The following is a 10,949-nucleotide window of genomic DNA, read 5'->3' on the forward strand; positions in this document are numbered from 1 at the left end:
ATGGATGAGTATTGGGGGCTAGTCCATGTGTAGCTCCATTTATCCTTCTCATCAGATTGTGGGATGTTTTGTATGTGAGTATGGAGAGAATTGAATTGGTGGAAGGCTTGTAGAGAAAGGGGTCTATGGAAAAGCTGACTGAATTCCTGTTTCTCTTGGCCTTGTTTCAGTGTGATCCGTTTGTTGATGACAAAAGAGAAAAGTTCAGGCAGTTTAAACTGCAGTGGTTCACCCATCCACTTGTCATACCAAAAAAGAGCAGTATCCCCCTTGCCTGGTTTGCATATGGCATGTTGCTTGAATGTGGGCAGAGTTTTCATAATACCTTTCCACCAAAAGGAGCCTACCAGTCTGTCCCCAGGTAGGCAGTCTTGGTAATATGCTTCCCAAATGTTTTTTACCCATGTAATGTTCTCTTTGTTGAAGAACTTGTGGAGGAATTTCATGAGTAGGGCTTGATTGTGCAAATGAACATCTAAGACACCCAGACCACCTTGTGCTTTAGGTTTGCACACTTTGTCCCATGACATCAAAACTGATCCTCTCTCTTGTGTGCCAAACTTTCACCAGAAACAATTCATGAGATAAGCGTTAATTTGCTTGATTACTATCATGGGAATCCACAGAGTGCACATGAAGAAAATAGGCATACTTGAGAAAGCTGACTTGATGAGGGTGAGCTTGTCTCCTGTGGATAAGAGGGTGGAGCATCAAAGTAGCCTATTTTCAATTCTCTTCAGCATTGGCATATAATCTTCAACTCTTGGTTTGGTGTGGCAGAGTGGTAGACCCAAATATTTGTGAGGAAGTGTGCCTATTTTGCAGCCCAAAAGTTGAGACAGATCAGTCATCTTGTCCATAGGAGTGTTGATGGCAATGAGGGTTGATTTGGAGTAGTTCGCTTTAAGCCCTGTAGGCAGCATAGTGTTACTTAAGATCTTTGTCCATTGAGGAATCAAATGGAAGGGATGTACTCAAGAACCATATAGCAATGCTTCACTATGCTGCCTACACAGGGCTTAAAAGCCAACTACTCCAAATCAACCCTCGTTGCCATCAACACTCCTATGGACAAGATGACTGATCTATCTCAACTTTTGGGCTGCAAAATAGGCACACTTCCTCACAAATATTTGGGTCTACCACTCTACCACACCAAACCAAGAGTTGAAGATTATATGCCAATGTCGAAGAGAATTGAAAATAGGCTACTTTGATGCTCCACCCTCTTATCCATAGGAGACAAGCTCACCCTCATCAAGTCAGTTTTCTCAAGTATGCCTACTTTCTTCATGTGCACTCTGTGGATTCCCATGATAGTAATCAAGCAAATTAACACTTATCTCATGAATTGTTTCTGGCGAAAGTTTGGCACACAAGAGAGAGGATCAGTTTTGATTTCATGGGACAAAGTGTGTAAACCTAAAGCACAAGGTGGTCTGGGGGTCTTAGATGTTTATTTGCACAATCAAGCCCTACTCATGAAATTCCTCCACAAGTTCTTCAATAAAGAGAACATTCCATGGGTAAAAAACATTTGGGAAGCATATTACCAAGACTGCCTACCTGAGGACAGGATGGTAGGCTCCTTTTGGTGGGAAGATATTATGAAAACTCTGCCCACATTCAATGTGACGCCCCCGATTCAATCGTACACTAATCATACATGCAAACGTGTACTATCAAGATCAGGGACTCACGGAAAGATATCACAACACAACTCTAAAATAAAATAAGTCATACAAGCATCATGATACAAGCCAGGGGCCTCGAGGACTCGAATACAAGTGCTTGATCATAGACGAGTCAACGGAAGCAATGATATCTGAGTACAGACATAAGTTAAACAAGGTGCCATAAGATGGCTAGCACAAACTGGGATACAGATCGAAAGAGGCGCAGGTCTCCTGCCTGAGATCCTCCTAAACTACTCCTGGTTGTCGTCGGCAGCCTACACGTAGTAGTAGGCACCTCTGGTATAGTAGGAGTTGTCGTTGACGGTGGCGTCTAGCTCCTGGGCTCCAGCATCTGGTTGCGACAACCAGGAAGAAAGGAAAAGGGGGAAAAGAGAGAGAAAGCAACCGTGAGTACTCATCCAAAGTACTCGCAAGCAAGGATCTACACTACATATGCATGGGTATCTGTGTAAAGGGCCAATATCGATGGACTGAACTGCAGAATGCCAGAATAATAGGGGGATAGCTAATCCTATGGAAGACTACGCTTCTGGCAGCCTCCATCTTACATCATGTAGAAGAGAGAAGATGGTAAGTTCACCAAGTAGCATCGTATAGCATAATCCTACCCGGCGATCCTCTCCTCGTCGCCCTGTTAGAGAGCGATCACCGGGTTGTATCTGGCACTTGGAAGGGTGTGTTTTATTAAGTATCCGGTTCTAGTTGTCATAAGGTCAAGGTACAACTCCGGGTCGTCCTGTTACCGAGAATCACGACTATTTGAATAGATAAATTTCCCTGCAGGGGTGCACCACATTACCCAACACGCTCGATCCCATTTGGCCGGACACACTTTCCTGGGTCATGCCCGGCCTTGGAAGATCAACACGTCGCAGTCCCACCTAGGCACAACAGAGAGGTCAGCACGCTGGTCTAAATCCTATGCGCGCAGGGGTCTGGGCCCATCGCCCATTGCACACCTACACGTTGCGTACACGGCCGGAAGCAGACCTAGCCCCCTTAATACAAGCGCGAGCTTACGGTCCAATGCGGCGCACGCCGCTCAGTCGCTGACGTCAAAAAGAGATTCGACTGATACCACGACGCCGGTTGCCCATATCTTGTCCCACGTGGCGGTTTGTGCGTATAAGGTCAACGGCCCAACTCAGATCAAATACCAAGATCTCGTTAAGCGTGTTATTATGAAGTAACCACGGACGCCGACCAGGGCCAGGCCCACCTCTCTCCTAGGCAGTCTCAACCTGCCCTGTCGCTCCGCCACAAAGTAATAGTCGGGGGCTGTCGGGAACTCAGGCCCACCTCTACCAGGATGGAGCCACCTGCCCCTTCAGCCCCCATCTCTGAACAGTATCATAAGAAATGTAACAGTATAAAGTATATAACATATGCATGTGATCACCTCCCGAAGTGATCACGGCCTAGTTGTATAGCATGGCAGACGGACAAGAGTGTAGGGCCACTCATGGAACACTAGCATCCTGTACTAAGCATTAGGATAGCAGGTAAAGGTATCAACAATTGTAGCAACAATGACAGGCTATGCAGCAGAATAGGATTAACCGAAAGTAGTAACATGCTACACTACTCTAATGCAAGCAGTAGAGAGAAGGAATAGGTGATATCTGGTGATCAAAGGGGGGGGCTTGCCTGGTTGCTCTGGCAAGAAGGAGGGTCATCAACAACGTAGTCGATGGGGGCACCAGCAGCGACGTCGGTCTCGTAGTCTACCAGAGAGAAGAGGGGGGAAGAAACAATGAATACAATGCAAACAGATGCATAACGATGCATGACAAAGCAAACAGCGGTGTTAGGTGTGCCCTAACACGGTAGGAGGAGATACCGGCGAAGGGGGAAAACATCTGGGAAAGTATCCCCGGTGTTTCGCGTTTTCGGACAGATGAACCGAAGGGGGAAAATTGCGTGTTTGCTATGCTAGGGATGTGTGGCGGACGAACGGCTGCGTGTTCGGCTTTGTCTCGTCGCGTTGAGCAACTTTCATGTACAAAGTTTTTTCAACCGAGCTACGGATTATTTTATATTAATTTTTAAAGTTTTAAATTATTTTTAGAATTTATTTAATTAATTTAATTCAGCATTACCCAGAATAGTGTTGATGACGTCAGCAATCAACAGAGGTGTTGACTGGGCCGCTGACGGGTGGGTCCCGCATGTCATAGGTACAATAATCTAATTAACCTATTACCTAGTTTAATTAGCTAAATAGGTAACTAATGTTTAATTAGTCTAATTAAACAGGATTAATTAAGTTAAGTAATTAGTTAATATTTTTATTAATTTATTTTATTATTATTTTTAGTTCTCTTTTATTTTTATAAAAACATTCTGGACGTGGGCCCCTCGTGTCATAGGCCCCATGGGGCCAAACCGGCGCGTGGGCAGACGGGTGTGGGTGCTGGGCGTCGGTTAACGGTCGGAGCCCGACTGGGCGCCCGAGCGGCGCTGCGGCCAGCGAGCAGAGGGGGCGGGCGCGTGGCCCGACGCCGGTGGGCGTGGTTGCGGCCAGAGCAGGGCGGCGGGGCGAGGTGCGAGGTGCGGGGCCGGAGGCGGGAGGCGCGGCGGACGCAGCCGGCGAGCAACGCGCGGGCGGCAGAGGCCAGCGGCGGCCAGAGGGAGTGGCGGGCACCGGCGGCCTCGCAGGCGGAGCGCGCGCGATGCGGATCGGTGGCGAGGCAGAGGCGGAGGTGTGGAGCAGCAGCAGGTCGCGGGCGACTGCTGGTGCACGCGGTGGGGGTTGGGGGTGTGGTGGTCGAGGCCAAGAGCGAGCGGGCACACGCGAGATGGCGGTGAGCGAGGCCACGATGGGCAAGCAGCAAGCTATGGGCGAGCAGGGCGCGGCCGTAGCGGGGCTGCGGGAGTGAGCACGACGAGGGGGCAAGGCGGGGCTTGACCGACGCGGGCGATGGCTGTGGCAGGGCGCAAGAGCAGAGACGGGGTCGGACGGCGCACGGTGAGCACGCGGGGCGAGGGAGAAAGGAGGCCGGGGCCTCACCGCGGGGATGCAGGGCACGAGGCAGTGGGGGTCGGGGTGGAAGACGGGGACGACGACGGAGAGGACGTAGGCCGGTGGGGAGGCGCTCCAGGCGGCGACGGACGAGGGCGAGGCGGCGGCGCACGACGACGTCGTGCCCCGATCCGATTTGGATCGGGGGAGGGGGATGGGAGAGCGACGTGGGGGAAGTGGGGAGTGGATAGGGTTTCGGGTGGGGTGTGAGAGGGGATAAGGGAGTGGGGGGTGTGGCCAGTTGGGCCGGCCTGGTGGGTCGTGGGCCAGTTGGGCCGGTGGCCTGCTGGGCCAGAGCCCAGTGGGGGGTGATTGCTTTTCTTTTCCTCTTTTTTTTGTTAGTTTTGTTTTTCCCTTTTCTTTTATTTATTTCCCTTTTCTATTTTAATTTAATTTAAAATATTTATGCATTTTCTAAGCATGTGTTTTCTTCACCAAATTAACTATGTAATATTGGGCACAAACCGAACATTTTTATTTTAATGTTTAAAAACTTTTATCGTTTGACTTAATTTCAAATTTGTATTTGAATCGATTTTGAACTATTGAGAGATTAGCAACAGTAACAAAGGTGACGTGACATCATTAGCAGAGTTTTACTGTAGCCTAATTATCCGGGCGTCACATTCAAGCAACATGCCATATGCAAACCAGGCAAGAGGGATACTGCTCTTTTTTGGTATGACAAGTGGATAGGTGAACCACTGCAGTTTAAACTGCCTAAACTTTTCTCTTTTGTCATCAACAAACGGATCACACTGAAACAAGCCCAAAAGCAACAGGAATTCAGTTAGCTTTTCCATAGACCCCTTTCTCTACAAGCCTTCAAACCAGTTCAATTTTCTCCATACTCACATACAAAACATCCCACAATCTGATGAGAAGGATAAGTGAAGCTACACATGGACTAGCCCCCAATACTCATCCATGAAAATGTACAAGAACATCCGTGGACAGGCTGAAGCACACACCATTTTTAAGCAGCTATGGAGAACTTCCTGCAGACTCAGACAAAAGATCTTCTTCTGGTTATTACTACATGATATAGTTAGCACAAGAAACCTACTACAACGCAGAAATATGTTTCTGCCTGATTATAATTGTGCTCTGTGCGCGGATGCAACAGATGAAACTCTCATTCACCTTTTTTGGAATTGCCCTTTCTCACTTAGCTGCTGGACAAGTCTGATACCCACCAAGCAAAGAGGGATTTCTGCATTTGATGAAATAGTTCTGACCACGATCAAGTTACCCAAAGACATTACAATGGAGATCATAATTATGGGATGCTGGAGTACTTGGATGGTAAGAAATGATAAAATTATCAGATCTGCTCCACCACATGTTATCTCTTGGAAATACTATCTCAAAGAAGGATTACAGACAGTCAGACTCAGAGCAAAGAATCACAAAGCAACACAGATTGATAGTTGGATAGAACTGAACTTATAAATAGTTTTCATGTTTCTTAGAGCGGGTATTGGTTAAGTCTACTTTCTGTACTTGTATGTAAATATATTTTTTATTAATATAAATAAAATACCGTAGAACTTAAAAAAACCCAACAAAACTTGTAATTTTGATGTCAGGCTACTGCTAAGACTGTTAGTTAGTTCACAACGCTCTACTTCTCAAGATTTCTTGGATCAATGGTTTGCACCAACACGAAGTTCACTCAATGTTTGCAACAGCTAATGCGTGCCTGGTTGGATATTGCTCCGTACATGCTATCAAACGATCTTTGAGTTCATCCAACTTGCCACTGAAATGTGCTCTAAGCTACACATCCATCCTCATGCTCGATGACTTCCAATTTATACGTCTTTGTGATACCACTCTAATTATTAACATCTCTGTTTTCAAGTCTGAATTCTTGGCAGAATACAATCTGCCTATAATAGGTAACTATTGTGGAGTATGATGGCAGATTGCAAACTTCTCGTGTAAACAGATTAACTGTGTATCCAGTATCCACATAACATCCTCGAGTTTCATGTACTTCTATTTTTAGAATTCTAAATTATTTCACACTGTTCGCAGAAACTCGTGATACTGATGCCAAAGCACTTACTGTAAACCGAGCTGGTTTCAGTATCAAAATATATATATGGATCAGCAAGGACGATAAGTAGTCACAAGCTGAGTGGAAACAACATATTTCAAAATGTACTTCTTTATACTAATTAATTTTGCGAAGTGGTGTATACATCACTGCCACAACATTTGTCAACTATATTAAAGAAATTATTCATAGCTTGATACAGCTTCACATAAATGTTTTGAAGTGGTTCTATTCCTGTGAATTTTGTTGGTATGAATTAATGAAATGTGGCATGTCTTCCCAGTTTATTTTTGAAGTATTTGTCATGTGGGAAACTGAGAACTACTAGGGGGTCTGGAGGAGAGATGTGGAAACCTGTTGTGATTTTGCAAAGACACAACACTTTCAGGGGGCAAAACACAAACGTTATAAGAGGGCATATGTAAATAGACTAGTGAAATGATCCTGTCCATTTCATGCAGATCTGACGCACCACATGGTCTTGGAGCATGGTATCATCTCATGAACCGTAGCACTGGATATTTTACCCAAAGGTAGGTCTCGTAACTAAATGTACAAATTCAATACAATGAGCTTTAGGCTTATTAAAAGAAAATACAACGATTCGTGGAGGAAAGCACTCTCTCCTCGAGTGCACGGTTTCGAGATGTACATGGGCACTTATTGATGAAGAACTTTGGTCGATCAAGTGCCAAGTGCCAAGTGCTGGCTGTTTGTTTTGATGGAGAAACTCCCACATGATAAGTTTGTGCTAATGGCGGTAACACTTTGGTCGATATGGACCTCACGGCGCAAAGCAATCCACGAGGCGGTTTTTCAAAGCTCCACATGCAATCAAAGAGTTCATCACCCGGTTCATCAGGGATCTAGATGCTGTGAAGGAGAAAAATGCTGCAGATCCTATTCCCATGGCGACTATTGCAGCAGTAGGAACTGTTCGACAGCCCAAAGCACCACCAGAAACTTCGCAAAAATACACGTAGACGCGGGGTCAGAGCACAAAGAAGAAGTTCAGCAGCTGCGATCTGTCGTGACAACCAGGGTACTTTCCTGGGAAGTTCTGCTCTAATAATTGATGGGGTACATGATCCCGCAACTAGCCTGTCGAGTGTCGAGAGACTATCCCACTGGCGCAAGATCTTCAGGTCCGAAACTTTGTCATATCGTCACATTCAAAGCAAGTTGTCAATAATATACTGAGGGGCAGTCAGGGTGCGTGTATGGAGCCATCATCAACGAAATCATGGCTAGATCAGCTCCTTTTTCCTGTAATTTTATTTTTGAAAGTCATGTAGTTAACTTTGAAGCTCATTGATTAGCTAAATTTGCTCTTGCTTTAGCTAAGGTCGTCATGTGTGGCTTGGCAAGATAAACCCTAGTTTGCATCCCACATTCGGTGGAATTCAATCAATAAAATGGCTTCTACCCCTAAAAAAACATATCCCCTCAAACAAGAACATAGTCCATAATTCTTGTCAGTTCAAATTTTTGAACTAAAACCACAACAAGAATTATGGGGCATAGGGAGTTTCTATATTAGAAAATGACATGGAATTGAAATGGAAAAGTAAATTGTAGACAGTATGCAATCGAGTGAACTCAATATTTACATCTTAGATTAGATAGCAGCCCAAGTGGAAAAACTGAAATTGCACAAGCACCTTGTTTCATAAATAAATAAAAAGGAGTAGCAGCATAGATTATTATTATCTCCCATCGAATTTGTGTTACAGGTACAGAATTTTTAGCACAGCAAAGAGTTGATTCAGCTTCAGCTCTAGCAAGATACAATCACTCAAATGCTAGCAATAATGGGACAATGTCCATATTGCATAGCCATTCATGCTAAATTATCAAAGGAAATGGGGCTAGACTACTCATCATCGACCGTATTGGACAAAGATAGACAGTCAACCAGAGTATTCGGCCGCTGCAACAAGCCAGATGGTCGTTCGATGTGTCCATCCAGGAGATGATATGCTCCAACTTTTAACAGGCTTCTCTCAGTAAAGTCAAAGCTCGGGTAGATGGTGTCAGCGCTAATGGAGCCAGAGGGAAAAACCTCTAGAGGCACCGAGAAAGAGCAATGCATGCCCCAGAACATTGCTCGCCCTGCGCTACCACCCAAGCTCTTGACTGGTAATAGTGTTCCGGTATCCAAATTCACTCGATACATGTCATACTGATAACACGATTTATCCGGCGACGTCAATGGAACAATCTGACGGTGGATCAGCATCAAGTCACCACAACTGTTGACGAGGTGCAACCCTTCCGAAATTGGTGAGACATGCATATTCAGCTTGGCAGCCACCTCCAGCCGTGGTGGCTGGTTTGGACAGATTTGCAGCGCCATGACACCCTTAACCTTAACATAGTAGAAGCGCCCTGCAAACATTAAGGGTGTGTGTGTGAACCCATCATGGTTGTACTTCAGCAAAATCCAGTGGTCATCACCGGGCTTTGCCATGCCAAGAATGCGGAACCTATTGAAGCAGAGCACCACTGTTGAATCATCACTAGCAATGCCAGAGCCTGTCGCTAAGAAGTCGTCTATGTTGAAATAGGAAAGCATGACATGGTCTTTAGAAGGAAGCAGCGTGGTGAGCGGTGGTAGCTCTGTGACGTGACGCGTGAGCGGGTTGAGCAGGCGGACGTGGTTGTGGTCGTGGAGCAGGACAAGGAGGCCCTCCGGGGTGACAGCAAGAAGCTCATGGTCAAGGAGCTCCGGGAGGTCCACTTGGATGAACTCGCCGGTGAAGGAGTTGAGGAAGCAACGGCGGTTTGGAGCAGCTAGTGGTTCGCGGAGCAGTACCCACCGCCAGGGATGGAACCGGCGGTCAAGCCCGCCATGGGTGTGTGGTTCTGTGGAACAGTGCCGCCATGGACGGCACACGGCACGGAAGCGGAGATAGTCTGCGACGTCAAATGCGAGAACGCGCTCAGCGATCAGACCTGCCGGCCCATCGCCTAGGTTGGACCAGTCCCTCCTGCGCGCAAAGAAGAATGGGAGTCATAATCATCATATCTCGGGGGTCGACAAGAAATGCTTTTGACGTACCAGTTGTTGTTGTTGTTGGTCCGCGAGCGTTTTGCCCCCCAACAATAATTTGGGGGCGGCTGGATCGAGAGACAAGGGCGCAGCATATGTTTCTGCCCTGGTATCTTGGAATCGTCGGGCTGGCTGGAGCAAGGTCGCAGAAGATGATGAGGCCGCCTTCTTGCTCGCTTCTGGATGATGGAGAGACTAGGGCGCAGCAGATGTTTCTTCCTTGGATTCAATTCATCGTCACATCCCCGGGAGGGGAGGATCTGGATCTTAGCAGGTTGAGGGGGAAAGTTTCCCCCTTGGATTCGATTCGTCGTCACATCCCCGGGAGGGGAGGATCTGGATCTGAGCGCAGGGATTCGAATCATCATCACATCCCCGGGAGGAGACGATCTGGATCTGAGCGGAGGTTGATGACAAATCTTGGTTGCTGGTATTGAGCGCTGCTGCTGCCGCCCCTGTGCGTGCGCGCGTCGCCCCCCAATTGGTGGAGCAAGGTCGCAGAAGATGATGAGGCCGCCCTCTTCCTCGCTTCGAGGTACCGCCACGCCGAGATGGTCTTGTCCTTCTATCGGCTCCTCCTCCTTCGCCCTCGTGGCGAGAGGTGGTGCTTGGCTGCTTCGCCCGACGGAAGGGACGAGGGACAGGAGGGGCATGGGATTGGTCGGCGGCTTTCATTCCCACGACCGCGCGCCGCCGCCGCCGCCGCCGAAAGGAGATGACGAGGGTTTCCGCCCCGAAATGGTAGGGTTAAATTGGTGGGTGCTGGGTTGCTGGGCCTCTCTGATGTCCAGCCCTGGTATATAAAGCCTGGAATATGGACTTTTCTCTTCGGGGGTGCCGCCCTTGGTGGTCGGTGTGGGACTATCCTACGTTCGCCTCGATCCGACTTCGAGAAGGGGTCTTCTTTTCGTGGTGGCAGAATCTAAAAATTCAAACGAGAGATTGACGTGCAAGCCATCATGACTTTCACGTACCATCAAAGATTCTATTTATTCTTCAGAAAAAAAAACAAGCTAGGTTTTTTTATAAGAAAAAAGAAAGGAAAAAAAAAATCAAGGATGAACCCGCCTCACGTGATGGGCCGTGAGAGACCGTTACCAGGAGCTCTCTGCGCCT

The 10,949-nt window shown here is 47.3% G+C and overlaps 1 protein-coding gene across 1 annotated transcript; it reads right to left on the minus strand.

Annotated features, from left to right (window-relative positions):
* Positions 1-8,455: 8,455 nt before the first annotated feature.
* LOC147981070 (uncharacterized) lies at positions 8,456-10,623 on the minus strand. Its single transcript, XM_087513785.1, has 2 exons — positions 9,843-10,623; positions 8,456-9,771 (listed from the first exon to the last, which is right to left on the minus strand). The coding sequence occupies exons 1-2, from the start codon at positions 10,484-10,486 to the stop codon at positions 8,655-8,657; spliced, it is 1,761 nt and encodes a 586-aa protein (XP_087369911.1). The 5' UTR covers positions 10,487-10,623; the 3' UTR covers positions 8,456-8,654.
* Positions 10,624-10,949: the final 326 nt, after the last annotated feature.

Source organism: Triticum urartu, chromosome 3A (assembly GCF_056163025.1).
Source record: "Triticum urartu cultivar PI428250 chromosome 3A, HENAU_Tu73, whole genome shotgun sequence".
NCBI lineage: Eukaryota > Viridiplantae > Streptophyta > Magnoliopsida > Poales > Poaceae > Triticum > Triticum urartu.

Excerpts from the sequence above, each read along its gene's own strand:
- LOC147981070 (XM_087513785.1), bottom strand. The coding sequence starts at position 10,486 with ATGCCCCTCCTGTCCCTCGTCCCTTCCGTCGGGCGAAGCAGCCAAGCA. Across the intron at positions 9,772-9,842 it reads ACCAACAACAACAACAACTG|GAGGGACTGGTCCAACCTAG; the intron begins GTACGTCAAAAG and ends CTTTGCGCGCAG.